Source organism: Doryrhamphus excisus, chromosome 13, assembly GCF_030265055.1.
Source record: "Doryrhamphus excisus isolate RoL2022-K1 chromosome 13, RoL_Dexc_1.0, whole genome shotgun sequence".
Classification (NCBI taxonomy): Eukaryota; Metazoa; Chordata; class Actinopteri; order Syngnathiformes; family Syngnathidae; genus Doryrhamphus; species Doryrhamphus excisus.
Genome location: NC_080478.1, coordinates 7,493,794 through 7,510,771, shown reverse-complemented (window position 1 = coordinate 7,510,771; position 16,978 = coordinate 7,493,794). Strand labels below are relative to the sequence as shown.

At 40.2% G+C, this 16,978-nt stretch overlaps 1 protein-coding gene across 5 annotated transcripts in view; it reads left to right on the top strand.

Moving 5' to 3' along the window:
• The first annotated feature begins 707 nt into the window (after positions 1 to 707).
• meis2a (Meis homeobox 2a) overlaps positions 708 to 16,978 on the top strand; it is a 96,223-nt gene continuing 79,952 nt past the window's right edge. The window contains exons 1-7 of one of the 5 annotated variants that reach the window (XM_058091432.1): positions 708 to 1,435; positions 1,718 to 1,944; positions 2,649 to 2,790; positions 2,888 to 2,938; positions 3,021 to 3,071; positions 3,522 to 3,671; positions 14,398 to 14,512. In XM_058091432.1, the coding sequence (XP_057947415.1) occupies positions 1,424 to 1,435; positions 1,718 to 1,944; positions 2,649 to 2,790; positions 2,888 to 2,938; positions 3,021 to 3,071; positions 3,522 to 3,671; positions 14,398 to 14,512 (748 nt within the window). In that variant the 5' untranslated portion in view covers positions 708 to 1,423. The remainder of the gene's footprint in view (positions 1,436 to 1,717; positions 1,945 to 2,648; positions 2,791 to 2,887; positions 2,939 to 3,020; positions 3,072 to 3,521; positions 3,672 to 14,397; positions 14,513 to 16,978) is intronic. The other 4 variants (XM_058091433.1, XM_058091429.1, XM_058091428.1 and 1 more) reach the window with 4 other exon arrangements.

Sequence of the window (16,978 nt, the reverse complement as noted above, 5' to 3'; positions counted from 1 at the left end):
GTCAGAATCTGCCACAGGATGATCGTTATTGACCCCATTTGAAAGGAAACTACTATACAATATAAAAACTAATGTACATCTGATTATCCTCACTAGGGTCATGGGTCATTTGAGTCAAAATCATCTCTTCAATGGTTGCAACCATGCTATTTTAACATCAAAATCTGACATAAGCGGATTTTTATCTACCACATTTGAAAGGAAATCACTAAAAATAGAAATGGTGAACATTTCAAAACATTGACAGTCATGCTGGTAGTAATTTTAGTACTTTTTACAACAATTTACCAAAACTTTGAGTTAAAATTAATACATCATAACCACTTTGCATAGATAAGTCACTAAACATGGAGATTTCAATGACTTTTGCAGTCATTCCTATACATTCTACAAACTTTTTTTGCAGGTTTTTCTACACTTTAACAGTGATAGAGTCCCAGCAGGTCCAATAGCATGGTTTATGAATGTGAAGTGAAAATAAGAGCTTAGCACATATATAATATTTACAGTATGTTGCAAGTGTGTGGTGTTGTGTTGCTGTCCATCCTCATTGCACGCTAAAGTATTTTGGGTGGGTGGGGAGAGAGTTCTTTGAGGGAGGGAGGGTGCCCGTCTATTACCCCCACCACACACACACACACACACGCACACACACACTTGCAGCACCACCACTGGCTGGGGCCAGCACGCCACTTCCGGGATCCGTCATTGCACTCGCCCACCGCTCGGCGCTTGCGAGTCAGCCATCCAAAGGCAGGCGGTGTGTGTTTCTAGAAGCCAGCCAGCCGCCAAGCTGCCAACACTCGCTGACACACACTCACCGCGGACCCTTGGAGACACCTTACCTCTACGCATATTTTTTTATTATTTCTTATTTTTCCCAAATATTTTGTATTTTCCCACCTCTTTCTTCCTTTCTCTCCACCCACTTTTGTGTGTGTCTTCTTGAAAACTACACGGGACGAGCATTAAAGCAGACATTTCAAGGAAGACGCACGGCCGGACTTTACCGGATGAAAACGGACTAACGCGGAGGAGAGGAGGAGAAAGAAAAAACTTGAACATCATCACCAACCGTCATTCATTCATTACCTTGACAACCTCTGGCTTTGATTGACAGCTGGAGTGGCAAAAAGCCATGAGACGCGACAGTTGACTCGCAATCTGGGCCCATTGTAACCTCACATTTTGACTTTTTATCCACTTTTTTGTTGCTTCTTTTTGTAAACAAAAAGACGGACCGTCCGATGCGACGACTTCAGCGTGTAGCGGCGAATAGGAGAATTCGCTAAGAAAAAAAAAACATAATAATAAAAAGTTAATCGAAAGCGAGAAGAACCTGGAACATTTTTTTCTCTTTCCACGCAGGACAAAAGTGGAGAAAAATAACACATTTTAAGGAGTTTATTGGAGCTGCAGCCTGATGGCGCAAAGGGTAAGGTCCCACTCATTTCATTGCACACATCCACGCTGTGGAAAGTAGCGTGACATTTGCGCAAGCTCCTTCCACAAGGCAAGCCTTCTTCCTCCACCGGACACACTCCAAAACATCTTTTTTTTAACTCACTTCTAATGTTTCTGGTAATACCGTGCATTATTTTTTAAAAAAACATCGCAACACTCCTTACTGTGACGCCCCCGGTGTTCCATTCGAAAAAGACCCAAAAAGTAACAATGCACCTCGCTGACTTCTCCCCCTTTGCTTGTGCTCCTTCAGTACGATGAGCTGGCCCACTACGGGGGTATGGACGGCGTTTCGGCGTCCATGTACGGGGACCCGCACGCTCCCCGACCGCTCCCCCAGGTCCACCACCTCAACCACGGACCGCCGCTCCACGCCAGCCAGCACTACGGAGCGCACGCTCCCCACCCGAACGTCATGCCCACCAGCATGGGCTCGGCCGTCAACGACGTCCTAAAGAGGGATAAGGACCAGATTTATGGGTAAACTTTACATGCAGGAGTCCATTTTTACAACTTATTTTCCCCGCAACTCCTAAAATGCACTTTAACACTATTTAACCGCAGCAAACTCCATAGGTTAAATGTCACATTTATACATTCTTATCATTTCTCCTTTAAAAAAAAACACAATTTACTATATAATTGTTTTGCACACATGAAGTGAATACACCGCAAAATACGGCGTGTTTCAATATTTCAATCATGTAATTATTTTAATAGTTTAGCCTTAAACGTGCAAAGGCGTACACGCAGGCATGCATGTTCGGATTGTGCCAATAATTTACACAATATAACATTATTCTATACGGACACATGGATCAACTTTTATTTTATTACACAAAGTGTTATGTGTGTGAATGACTCGAAGCTTACTTGTTATAATTGTATTATGTCTTCTACTGTCAACGCCCCCCACACTTGACTAATTCTTTATAAAATAATATTTCCGTATAAGTCTTGCTGTCGCCTTTGCGTCGCTATGGTAAAACATGTGATAGAAAAAACTACACTTTCCAGCCTTAAATAATACAAAATTTGAAGTTTTATGTAGTCATTAAGTGGTACAAAACAGATACTCTGCAAAAAGAAAAAAAAAAAAGCATTTGCATAGATGCATGCTTGCCCCTCCAGGAGTTACCGGCATGCTCCGTGTCGTTAACCCGCCTTTGCGCGCTCCTCTGCAGGCATCCCCTCTTCCCTCTGCTCGCTCTGGTCTTCGAGAAGTGCGAGCTGGCGACGTGCACGCCGAGAGAGCCCGGCGTGGCCGGGGGAGACGTATGCTCCTCGGACTCTTTCAACGAGGACATCGCGGTGTTTGCCAAACAGGTTCAGATCCACTATAAAAAACAAAAAACACTTACATTGACTTTTAATCGCTTATAAAAGTTCATGCAAAACTTGACTCTTTACTGTTTCATTTCAGGTCCGGGCAGAAAAACCTTTATTTTCATCAAATCCAGAGTTGGATAACTTGGTGAGTTCACTTTTTTTTGTCATTTTTGTGGTTAAAAATGATGCTTTCTTTGGATGACAAATGTCATTGTCATACGTTTCAGATGATACAAGCCATACAAGTGTTACGGTTTCACCTCTTGGAATTAGAAAAGGTAAAATAATGCATTCATTGCATGCTTTAGTGTGAAATTATGAGGAAAAAACACTCGTGGATTACATCTCTATCGGTGTTTAGAAGTAAAATGTTCATATTTAATGCAGGCGTGCAGCTATTTAAGCAGCTCAAATGTGCTCAATTAAGCCTCTTTGTTATTGATCCTGCATGCAGATCTGCTTTCAGCTGCTGCCACTTTAGTTTGATTTGATTCTATTTTTATTTGATTCGGTTTTTATCTCTAATTCATTCCCCCTTTTTTTCAACCTGTTGCTCCTGCACGTCTCCAGAGAACAATAATAATAAAAAAGTAAGGCAACAGTTTGCCTATTCTTTAGAACAGATTAATGACATCCCCCGTCCCCAACCCCCCGCCCTAATTCCGCTTAATTGCTCCTCAACCTGCACCAAAAAATGACATTAAAATGTTGCAATTTCTTCCTTTAAGGTGCACGAGCTCTGCGACAATTTTTGCCATCGGTACATCAGCTGTTTGAAAGGAAAAATGCCAATAGATTTAGTGATCGATGAGCGGGATGGGAGCTCCAAATCGGACCACGAAGAGTTATCTGGCTCGTCGACGAACCTCGCCGATCATGTAAGTGAACGTAACATTTTCTATCTCCCGGCTCTTGGCTGCATGCACTTAACGCACCGCTAATGTAATTGTTCGTAGCGATTCGAATAGTGTGCGCTCGTTTCTTTAGCTGCGGTGTGCCGATGCCCCGATGCGGGGTCAAAGAGCTAAATGCGCCACAATAGACTTGATTGTTGTTTAGTCTTTTGATGGGGTGCAGTCATGTGTTTGTGTGTACTTGACGGTTGCACTAAGGAAACACTATTACGCGTTATAGGCAGGGAGGCAGGCTGAGCTTTCGCTTTAGGCCACTATTTAAATAAAAAGAAAGAAAGAATGGGGGCTTTCCACGCAGAGGTGCTATGGATTTCCACTGCAGAGGTGCACGTTCGGTGTGTGTGTGTGTGCGTGCGTGCATTGAACTGCATTAAGCATCAATGCCAAGTTCATATTGCATATGATGCTTCTGCTAATGTTAATGTGTTTAATTGTTCCTGTTGATCACTATATTTTATTTTTGTTGTTCTGCAGTGTTGTGGGCTCCACTCACTGTACCCCACCTTTTCTTTTTTTCATGGCTGAAGGCTCCATAATGCTCAATTCAATTATATGTGCAGCAAGCAGGGCTTTAAATTTGAAGATGCATCTTGTTTTGTGGGGTATAATAAACACATATGGTGTATTATTCTTATTAGTAGTGTTATTCTAATTGTGAGTTATCGCATCTTATGTGGTGCAACTTGTTCCTTGTGGCGCATGGATTTAAGTGTTATGCTTGCATGCATCTGTTGGCTCTGGCTAGAGGCCTAATAAACACACAGGCATGCACACAAAGACACTCACACGCTGACATGCACACCGGTGTCGTTTGGTCAGCTTGGCGATATTGTGCACAGATGCTGTTGTTGTCAATAGTATTGCAGGGATGAAATAGCAACTGGTGGCAATCACAATATTTCATGTGTGTGCAGTGTCGCTTCAAAATGATAAAAAAGTGTTGAAAATTGCAATTTAAAAGGCTAGGAAGGAACCGGAGAGTATATGGTGACCTAAACGCGTCATTATAAGGGAGTAGAAACCATTTAAAAATGGAGCATAAAATACATTATATTATACTGCTCTATTGTTGTTATGAATACAGTCACAATGTTTTCTGCTTTTAAAGCAGAACAAATGTGATTTTTCACAGCAAAAAAAGGTACTTGTGAAATAAATAAAATTTATTTATAGGTCATTATTATAAATTTACTGATGTTTAAGTCAAAATAGTTAGAATTTTTGTGTGACATACTCATTTTCATGTTTATTAACAATTCATAGCACATTTATAACATCGTTATTAACCTATTTATTAACAATTCATTAGCCCTCACTGTAAAGCGGTTGTGTAATTGAGATATGCCCATAAATGCAAGCAATAAACAACAACAGCAAAAAAAAAAAAAGAAGTAGTGATGCATCATTTATCTTGCGGCCATTTGGACTGACCACCTCGTTAGGTGTTTGAACTTTGAGGGATTTATTCCTCTGTTGTGGCACCCATGAACTTTTTATTGCACCCACTTTGAGTTTTTTTTTTTTTTTTTTAAACCTTGCTTATTTGCCTGCGGAGCTAAAAAGGTGACCATAAACATTATTTTTGCTTAATTAGATGTGATGTAAAAAAACACAACTATTGCTGCCCTTCTTGTCTCGGTGTTATTTATTGAATGACTTCATTAGGCATTTGTCTCCATTTCCTAATTAATTTCTGTCCCCATTTTAGGCATAGCTAATAGTTAGATATGCTAATTAGCCGCAGTCACGTCCACTTTTCTTTGCTTTGCTCTGCATTTTTAACAGCCCTCTCCCCCCCGCACCCCCACCCATCTCCCCTGGCCTCGGGCTACCGTCTCATGTGGGGAAAGTTGTGGCAATGATAAGGACGCTTGTTTTCATGTTTTTTTTTTCTTCTCAACAGTCAAAAAGCGCACTTTTATTTACACTTGAATGCAGCATTGTCTTAGGGATGATTGGATTATGCTTCAGCAAGAAAGGCAAAGGGGATGAGGCCTTCGCTGACAGTGTTGATTTTGGTGACTGTCTCTACCATGTAAGCCCACCCAGGACTATACTCACCTCCCCCCCTCCCTTCTTCTTTTGATGAACCCCTTAAACGAGAGACGTGTACAGAGGGTGATAAAGGGGGTAAAATATCGGCTTGTCTTTTAATTAATGAATCAAATTCTCCCTCTCTTATGCGCGACATCTAATTAAAGCAAAGGACAAATAGAATTAAACAAGTGTGAATGTTATCAGGCCCAATGGATTGGATGTGCATGCTAAATGAGGTAACCAAAATATTAGAAATGTACTCTCAGACTGATTTGTTCTGAAGGTAAATTGGAGCTCCCATGCTTATCTTGACGCTGCATGGCTGAAGAGAAAAAAAATAGGAGGAGGGGTTTTAAAAAAATGTTGACATTGGATTTTCTGCAACAGGCAAGACACGGCGAGCTCACTTTGGTCCAGTCTCGTCTGTGCTAAGTGATTTAAAGTCCGTATACACTGCAACAAGTAAGAAAAAATGCCACATACTGCCTGTACGTGTTTGCTGTGACGTATAAAATACAGCTTCTAATACAACAGGACTGAAGAAATGAGTGTCGGGTGTTAAACTTTACACCTCGGACTCCGACATTGTGGAATTCCCATACACACAAGCGTGATCCTACTTCTGTTATAGCGCTGATACTACCTCAGAAGCTGGCAAATTCCATTATGTTTGCATGACATTGTTAACCCCTTTACACAGACGTTTTCTCATCTTTTTATACAGAACTTACCACAAACGTGTGCACTGTCACACAGCAACACGGCATCCCACTTGTAATCAGATGAGATGACAACAACATAACAGAGCGGGAGACATGACTGCTCCTTATACACAGACGGCGTATCGCCTCTGTTATAGCTTTTGGAAGCTGGCAAATTTGCGGTGCAAAAAATGGGGCAAAAATGCCAGCTTTAATAGGCAGCGTGAGATGGACTTAAATGACAAGTAAAAATGTGAAAAATGTTAGCCCCAGTTGCACAGAAATCCTGCATCAGAGTCATAACAAAAGATCTGACATTTATTCCCCTGTGCCTTTTCCACAGAACTCAGCAGGGCAGGATATTTCCGCAACTGGGTGCGCTTTCACACAGCAACACAGCACCCCACAATCTTTTAAATGAATAGATGACTTGTCAGACAATGGCTTTCAACATAAAATGGTGGGAGAAGTGAATGCTCCTTATACACAGGCTGTTACAGCTCTCAGAAGCTGGGGGGCAAAAAAAAGGTGAAAAATGCCAGCTTTAATAGGTAGTGTGACAGGGGCTTTGATGACAAGTTAAAATGTGAACAATGTTAGCCTCCTTAGCACAGAAATCTATCAGAGCATCAGTCGTAACAAAAGATCTGGCATCTATCCACCTGTGCATTTTACACAGAACTCAGCCAAGCAGGATATTTTCCACCATACTGATAGTATCTATATATTTTACTGAAGCCAGGAAAGTGCTACAAAATGGGAAGCTATGAAGCACACAAGTGTATTCAAGAGTCAAATGTCATGTTGAGTACAATACATGTGTACATGTTGGCAGATCTACAGTAACATTGAAACTATTCCCTGCCCTTATGCCGCCCTGACAGCGCTCCCACTATTTGAGAATACAGAGGTGGTGTCCCATCTTGTTATGGTGAAAAGAAAATAAAGGTGGAAAAATGCCGTCTGTTCCAAGCTGTGTGAAAGGGGTTATTGTTAAAGTGATCCCAGAAAGCACTGTAATGTGCATGCCAGACCACTAGTTGGCGACAACTGCATGTCTTCCTGTGTTTTTCAGTGGCATACAGTATAACTGAGCATTATAAGCACAAACGCTACAACATTACAGCTTTTAGCCTTGGAACTGTAATCCTTGTGTTCAAATGTTTCCAGGCTCCCAAATGCTGTTGCCGTGTAAACAAACAACCCCCACTAAAAAAAAAAAAAACACACTTTCTATCCAGCTTCATTCTGTGTTGCGGTGTCGGCCCATCTAGACTTACATTTCCTATTTGATTAGCGTTGCGAGAGCCTGTTGGGAGTCATATCTAATCATCATGGCTGCAACAGCGAGAGAGCGCCTTTGCTCACTTGTTGCACCGTGAACACGACTCCCACCCCGCCTTGCTGCGTGTGCATGCAACGCAGCTGCCACGAGGTCGTGTACTGTGTACAATATGCATGTATGTACAGTATGTGCACTCGTTTTTTTTTTTTTTTTAAGACTATCAGGGTCAATATATAATAACCCCTTTGGTAAGCCTCCCCCCATCCTTCCAAGAGCATCACAATAAGTTTCTAGAGATGCGTGGATTTATTTAGGGGTACATCCGCTGACTTTAATTTGTGGTGTGTTCCAATTGAATACAAGAGTTGCATTGAAATTTTAAAAGAGACGTATGTTTATGATTGTGTTGGTGTAGTACTGCACTGCGTCAATACTGGAATGTGTTCCTCATATTTAGTTCCTCTCATAGGTTGACCAGGCATTCCAAATAGTAGGAGCATGTCTCCTTATGCTGCGATCACACACATAAAAATATAAAGCAATTCATTAATCACGTTTATTTAATCATTTATCAATTGATTTTCCTCTTTCCACATTCATTTCTTTTTATGCTTGTCGTCTCGTCAGTCCACACGAACTGTGTTTATTATTATTATTATTATGGACTACTAAATGAAGGCCTTTTTCAAATGATTGTTCATAATTGAGGGTTTTAGTAAAGACTCAGCTGTTCAATTGAGGCTACAACCCCCCCCCCCCCTTTAAAGCAGCTGTATGTAATTATTAACATTTTTCCTCCCGTGCTTATAACGTGTAGCAAGATGCATCTTGAAATGTCAGGTATGATTTATGACCTCGTGTGTGTTTGGCGTGTCAGCGGTTCTGTACATGATCAGCATCGGGATCCCCGCTGCCTTTCTCGTGCAAGACACAAGTCCTTTCCTCCCTCCCTCCCTCCCTCCCTCCCTTCTCTTCCTTTTCTTTTTTCATTCCCTTGCAGCTTTCAGGGGAATTGAAGGGAAATTCAATGATGCCACTAAATCAATTTTATTGGAAATTCCCAGGGATGCAGGCAAGGCGGGAAAGTGAGGCAGGTGTTTGTAAATAAGAGACAAGGGGATTATAGCCTCCGCCTGAATCCATCATAATCCATATTGTCCCCATGCTTTGTCATCATTATATTAATTATGGGCATAGTTTATTTGTTTTGGACGTGCTTAACAAGTCACATGTTTACACATGCTCAACTAAACATGTCCGAAAAGGAGTAGGAAGAAGCAGAGTCTATTTAACCCCGCCCCACAAGCGAAGCGAAAATAATAGACAAATAGATATTTTTTTTAATTAATTAAAACACAAATGAATAAATTAAGATGAATGAAAAACTAAATTATAGGTAACACCCTTTTAAATAGTGATTGATAAATGACATATATTGTCATATACTATGGCCACCTAATAGAAAAAGTCGTCCCCTTGAGATCTTACTTTTGCATAATTATCCCCTTATAATGTGTGTGCTGTTGTGTCTTTTCCTCTTTCCCTTTAAGACAATTAGCAAAGAGCCTAATTATGACTTTCTTCAGGGAATATTAACATCCTCCTCTAGGCTTTTTTTCCCCCGCTTCTTTTTCTTATATTTGCAGTGTTGTTGTGTAGATTGACTATTTGGCTGACACGCACAACTTGTTTGAACTTTATCACACCCACAGGGCTCGCGACAAAACGCTTGTTGTGTATGTTTGAGCGTGCGCGCATGTGTGTGTGTGCACGACATCTTCTGATGATGCGCCCGCCCGCCCGCCTCTCCTTTTTTTAAATAATTTATGGAGGAGAAGCTTTTGTCGCCTTGTTGAGTGCACAAAGTTAATGCAGCCGCTGTGATGTTTGATGTGTTTCGCAGACAGGGTTATGGATTGCAGGTGAATTAAAGGTATTAAATAAAAAAAGAAGTGAAAGTGTGCAGCCACCATGTTATTGTTATTGTTGTTATGAATGGCTGCTCCTGCTTTGTGGTCTATAGGAGGCAAACAAAGCTTTATCTCACAGGGCCTCATAAAGCTGCGGGCTAGCACAAATATCATTCCCTTTAACACCATTAACTGCAGTGTCTTTGAATTTAATTCAGTAGCCAGCGCCATTAAAAATGACACATTACCCTGCAATGATAGCTAAATTAAGTCGTATCGATTGGGCTCTTGCATTAAGGCGGGTTGGCTGTCTCTGGCTGGCAGGCGAAGAGAGGGAAGAGAGAGAAAGCTTCCTTCCAGTCGAACCCGGTCGTTTTCTCCACGCCGAGCCCGGCGCTGCTTAATTACACGCAAGCCTCCCTCGCTCACGTGATGGAGACACAAGTGGAGTATTTTGGGAAGCATGATGAGCTTGTCCCACATGCTTTGAGCTACAGTATCATGCTCGGTTCCCACGGGTGCTTGGGAGATGCTTTAATTTTAATGTTGAGTTTGGAACCATTTAGCAGGCAGTTTGGTGTTAAGTGGGAAACTACAATATTCCCATCAAGGGAATGTTTCTTTATATGCAGATCAGTTTGCATTGTAGTCCATAAATTGATCAAATTTGGTTTGTTGCAGGGTTATCAATTGGGGCAGAATGGAGTGCACTACTCAACTGCAACCAGCAGAGGCGCTGTTGATTCAGTTAGTTTGTTGTGTAAAAGATGTTGAGCTACATCTATGGCGATACGGTGCACTGGCATGGAAACAGGCGGTCAGAACATTCAGAAAGAGGGATATAATAGTTTTAAACCTTAGTAGCTCAAAGTCATTTAGTGAGAACATATTGAGAGAAACTTGTTTGTTAAAATAATCCTTCGAAAGGAATTAAAAAAACTTGTTGGTGTTTTCTTTTAAATTATCTAAAAACAGCAAAAATAAAAAATATATATAATAAATGTAATAAATACCAATAGATTTTTTTCTTTTATTTTTATTTTGATAAATGTGGTTTGTTTTTATAGCAGCCTTTCCCAAATGTAGCATCAGGAACCAAAAACTGTCCAGGGTGTCCCTGCCTCTCTCCCAAAGACAGCTGGGATAGGCTCCGGCATCCCCGACCCTACTGACAATAAGCGGCATAGAACATGGAAGGAATTTCATCCATACAATATTTTTAAAAATTAAAACATATTTAAATGAAAAGTCTATAAATGATAATTTTTATGTTTGAATTCTCCTTCGTATATATCGACACATCCCGTGTTTATAAACTCCAGCAACTGGAGGTTCAGTATTTTCCCGAAGGATACTTGGTAGACTCCACAACCTTCATGTTGGGAGGCTACCACTTGAGCCAGCCCCCCCACGTCTGTGGTAAAATAACAATTTTAAGGTGCAGATTTGTGTTGTATAACAAGCCGGAAACCCTTCCAAAGTGATGTTGAAAGTACTTAAAATTGACTTTGAAAGCAGCTGTATGAACTCCCTAACAACAGCCTTTACTGAAGTGCATCCGACCATTTGTCGATCAATGGCCCAGAAAGTGAACTGAGGCGCCGACACTTTCCCCCCATGGGCTCACTCTGGTGGGCCGCAAACCCCCGCACGGGGCTATTGTTGCTCCTCTTCTCCTGAGCATCTCTTTTTTTTTCAGCTCTTTTAGCCTGAGCGCCATCCGGTGAACAGCTGACACTGAGAGGGCCTTGAATGCAGGCGGGGGAGGCAGCGTTCAAGGGCCTTGTGTTTGGATAAAAGGGTCCTCGCTGTAGACAGCAGAGGACTCGGCACCCAGGGGAGCCCGGCAGCCACTCGTCTTCTCCGGGACTCCATTTAGACAAACTGGTGTAAAAAAAGTGTTTCTTGGTCGATGTTGCTACATAGTGTGTACAGTCCTTTCCTTGCTTTCATATGCGTACACGTGTCAAAGGAATAGCGTGTACTGAGAAATGGCTTAAAGATTGCGGGACGCCTCGGTGCAGGCCGTGTTTGTTTTCATTCTCTTGCAGCGCCAGCCTCACATTTGAGTTACCAAGCACTTGGGTTTTTTGCGACAAGCGACGGTATCGACTTTTCAGTCTAAGGAAATTCCACCTCAAGTCTGCCGTCATGTGGCACTGATAAAGCCTTTCCTGTACCAGTGGAGTGGACCCGTTTCCTTGTGGGCTCCGACAGGGCAGGAGGGAAGGGACAGAGTAAATGAACTGCAGAAAACTGGACGTTTACTTGTGGCTATTTTAGAAACAGTTTATTCGATTTCCACCATCAGGATAGGTGACAAGAACCCAAAGAAGCCATTCAATTTTAGTGAGGAATAAAGCCTCTTCATTATTATCAATGACATAATCATGTATGTAATGCGCATTATCATCACCTACGGTACCGGACTAGCGCTCTTTGTTACGACCGATATTAACAATTATCTTAAATTAGAAAAATAAAGACTCCTGATTGGTTTCTCTTACAAGTACTATTACACACTATCTATTAAGCTAGCAGCCTAGACACTATTTGTTATTAGTTTGCAGTTGGCAACCAGTTTGTAATGCTCATTACTGCCATCTGCAGTCCTGGAGGTGGAACAGGTGGAACTATTGCAACCATAACCTGGGTCCGATCAAATGTACAACCTTCATAGCAGTAGAAGTTCATTCAAAATTTCAAAATGGGTGTTTCCACTAGGTTGTTTTACCAATAGTAGCGATGTGCAAAACCACTGATTTTTTTTCCGGGGAAAAACTAATGTGTTTGGTAAATTTGAAAAAAGTGGTGTATTTCATATCAAAGCATAAAGAATGCATTTCATTAATGTAATTAAATACATTATTTATTTTATAAATTATTTTATATTCAATTAATTACGTAATTTATTTTGTTTAAACCCTCACCACATTGACACATTTTGACTAACAAAGTTTCAACTTTACATTTTATTTAATTTTCTAAAAAATATCGTAATACACCCGAGCTGCTAAATAGCAAGATTATGCAAACACTTTAGAGTCTAATCTGTACACTATTACACATTAGCTGCTAAAATGTTGAGCATTTTGGCACAACTCATTTTAAACAAAAAAGTATTACAACATTTTTAACTCATTCAATACCGAAAATATATTTAGTTGTTTTGATAAACTTGAACGCCCGATTCCAACAATGTATTTATATGTCAATAAAAGGTGATGACGCAACTCCCCACTAATGCATTTCACTTCAGCGCAATTGTAAGCCGTAAAAACAGCCTTGAGGTGGCAGAAAAAATGGAAAAACATACATTGACAGAAAGGCGGAAGTGAGAGCGCATGGAGGAGTGTAGCCTGCAGAAGTTAATCTTAACACAAGCACACGCATGCGCACACACGTGAACACACATGCACACACACAGTTCAATCCGAAATGTGAAAATAATAATTAGTTCATGGTGCTACATTTGTAAGTAATTATTTTGAGGTAAATTGTATGATGCATTCAAAGTGTGGGAAAGAGAGATATCGCAGGGCTTTCCTTCCTGCAGCTGTCAGAGTCTATCATATAAACTGCTTCAAAAATCATGCACAATAACCGTGGCTGTAAATAGTGTATGTAACTTCTTGATTTGTATGACTTTGTCCATGCTCTTTTGTGCTTTTTGCTGCTGTATTAAATCTGGAATTTCCAGGCTTATTTTATCTTAAAACAACCCATTTTTGTATTGTTTGTGTTGGTATAATTGTTTAGATATTTGAGCTGTCTTAAAACACAAAAAATTGTCATAAAAAGCTGGTTTTGTCCCTTTTCTGGTGATATTTTCTGATATTTTCAGAACAGCCACCTTTACTGATGCGGTTATGTTTTGAAACATGGCTGGGATTTGGTGAGCTAATAGCTTTATTTCTCTGGCAGTTAGCATGTTAGCATCCAGTTTGTCATGGACGCCTACAGTGCTGGAGTGGAACAAGCACAACTAATGATGTTAGAACCCTTATTAATACGCTTATAAACGTGTGTGTGTGGTTATTTTTGTCATGGTTTTTCTATCACATGCCGTATTTCACTTTAGCGGCTAAGCTAGCAGGGTGCAATCAACCACTAACTGCTGTTATTATTATTGTTGTTGTTCAACCTTGGCTGATGCCACCTCTGTCATTTTTTTAAAATATAAAAGTGAGCATGTATGCATGTTTATACTTCTCACTTTTATTATGTCATGGTTGTGCCTGTGTGTGTTTCATGCAAGCCTCTGTGGGCGTGAACACATTTTTGGCAGATTAGCAGGAGAATCACTGTCATATCTTATTTTCATTTCTGACAGCGGTAATGATTAATGGCGGCTGTGGTGTGTTTGGACTCCTTTACCTCTGTATTTCGCACTTGACACGGAAGTCTCGCTTGGTTGTGCTACAATAATATTAAAAAAAAAAGAAAGAAGAGAAAGAAAAGCCGCCATATGTGTTTAGACAATTAGTCAGCAGAGCTCCTCTTGCAGAGCAGCATTAAAAGCGTTTTGCTCTCATGCATTAATGAAGCCTCTTTGATTGTTTTGACTTATTGCCAGCTGCTTTAGTGCATTTGTTTCGTCTTCTTTTTTTTTAACACATGTCACTCATATGGGCTTTCTCTCTTTTCTTCCCGGCTCTCCCACCGTTCCTGGTTTTGCGGTCTCGGATGGGGAATGTGGATGGACGCACGCACGGATACCGCTTTCCACTTCATCTCTGAAAAAAACACCAACTCAGAATCCCGCGTCATGGAGAGACCATGATGACGCCACCTCCACACACTCAGCCGGCACACCGGGACCCTCCAGCGGGGGACACGCGTCACAGAGCGGTGACAACAGCAGCGAACAAGGTGAGCAACAAACAAACACACTTATACTTCATGCAAAGACATTGAATATATTTGTATAAAATGTATATCAGATGAATGAGATGGGTGAAAAAAAAGCAAGCAAAACGTTTTTGTACAAACTTCAGTCTTTGCTCTTTTTCTCCCCCGTTTGCTGATGGTTTTTATTGTGCAAATGTTTCATTGTTCTGCAAATGTTCTTCTCACAATACTTTGACTTTATTTCCACAACATTACACCTATTTTTGTTTTCCCCCTGAGCCTAATTTTCCAAAATTACAACTTCATCCACTATTTTTTGTTCCTCATAATATTATGATTTAAAAAAAGTAAATATTTAAAATTTATGCTACTAAATTACATATTTTTTCTCATAATATTAGGAATTTATTCTTGTAAATTTGCATACTTTTTTATTCAGAAAAAAATGTTTTTTTTCATTTCTGCTGTTTTTTTTAAATTTTCCAAATATTTCAGCTTTCTTCTTGTACATATATTTTACTCTCATTAATATGACTATTCTCATGATATATTGACTTTTTTCTATTAACATTACTCCTCTTTCCCCAAAGTACATTTTCCCGAAAGTTTGTTCCTCCTATTATGACTTTATTCTTGAATATTTCTACTTTAATCTACTAATATGAGGTTACTATATGTTTCCTTCTAATATTCCAATGTTATTCTCATAAAGTACCTTTTCTGATATATTCTATTAATATTTCAACTTTCTAATCTAATAATATAACTTGATAATATAATTGTATAATATTATATTAAAAGTATCAAGCCACACTTTCCACAGCCCTGCTATATGGAGTCAGAAAACTTTAAATTTAAAATTGTCTGGGAAAACAGCTTAGAGAAGTTGGCACTGAGCTGCTCAGTAGTTAACTTCTTTTTACACTTGCATCTGGGAAAAAAACTGGGCATTTTGTTTTTTTGAATTTGACAATTAACAAAAATGTAAAAAAAATGCTCAGGCAACACAACTCAGCTGCCTTTTTGGAAAAAAAAAATCACATAAAACATCGCTAGTAGACATGCATGAGGCACACCAGCGCCATAGGCCATTCAAGATAGGACTTTGGGTTTTATAGCTGAATGTGAACTTCTTTTTACACTTGTGTTATAATTAACACAAATGTGGAAAATGGTTATGAGGCTACACAACTCAACATTATGCTTGTTTTGAAAAGTTCCGTTTAAAATTGTTTGGTAGCAGTACTTTTACACTTGTGCGAGGATCACAACTAATTTTTAAACCATCGCAATGTGGGACACATGAGGCAGAACAGCGCCATGGGCCAAAAATAATACTTTTATTAATATGAACAGTGGTTCACTTCTTTTTACGCTTGAGTTCCAATGAGCAAAAATACAAAAAAAAAAGCTACACCACTCACCACATTATGCCTTTTTTCAAAATTATTTCAACAATTTTTATTAGATATGTTGTACTTTAAAATGTATTATATTTTTGTAATTTTTAAAAGTTGCCTGTCAAGGTTTTCTGTTGGTCACAGTTTGACCCTGAAACAGATTAGCTGTTCTTTATTTGGCCCTCAGAGGTTCCCCTGTATGTCACTATGACACATGCAGGGCTTTCTAATCACCCAATGCCTGCACTTTAACATTGATGTCTAAACGTGAGCCAGTTCCTTCCTCGGGTACATTTGGATTATCCCTTATTTTAACTGGCATCCATGTAAATACAGTCACACCTCAAAATGAAGGCGCTTATCCACTGTTACAGTCAAACATCCCCAAGTGATGCACCACAGTAAAAAAAAGAAATGTTGCTATTTTGAGAGCCGAACAAAAGCTGGTGACTAATGGCGTATTTCTTGCCAGTTCTTGCTGGTGTAAGGGAAAAAAAAAAAACACATTAAGTTCAACAGAACTAATTATGTCTCAGTGTTATCTAGCACACAACCTGCCAAACAGGAATAAAGCATTTCAAAACAAACGTATTGGAATGTCTTACAGATAGTGTGCGCCAGTCACAGCTATTTGTCTTGATTTGCTCGTCACGCTCCACATCAATGCTGACATGATCAAAAAGCATTCTGTCCAATTCGCAGGGCTAAAATTGTTTATCACATGAGAGTGTGGCCCAAACCCAGACGAGAGAAGACGTGTTTTCCTTTCCCGTTTTCAGTCATCTCCTTTCCGTGTGCCTTCTGGCAGTGTCCAGGCTTTTGCATGAGATTTCATCACGTCGTCTACACACACACACACACACACACACACACACTGCACGTGTTACACACACTACATCAGGAGGGAGTGTGCTTGTTGTGTCTTATCGTTTTGCCAATAAGTGATCAAATGTATTGATGGATGGTTTTGCTCTGTGGTAGAGCCGGTTTTGAAACGATCTTCTCCTCTTTAGATGGACCATTACTGAACCACAGACCTCTGTGGTCGCCTAGTCGGGTTGCAGGGCAGTAGGGAGGGGCGATAGCT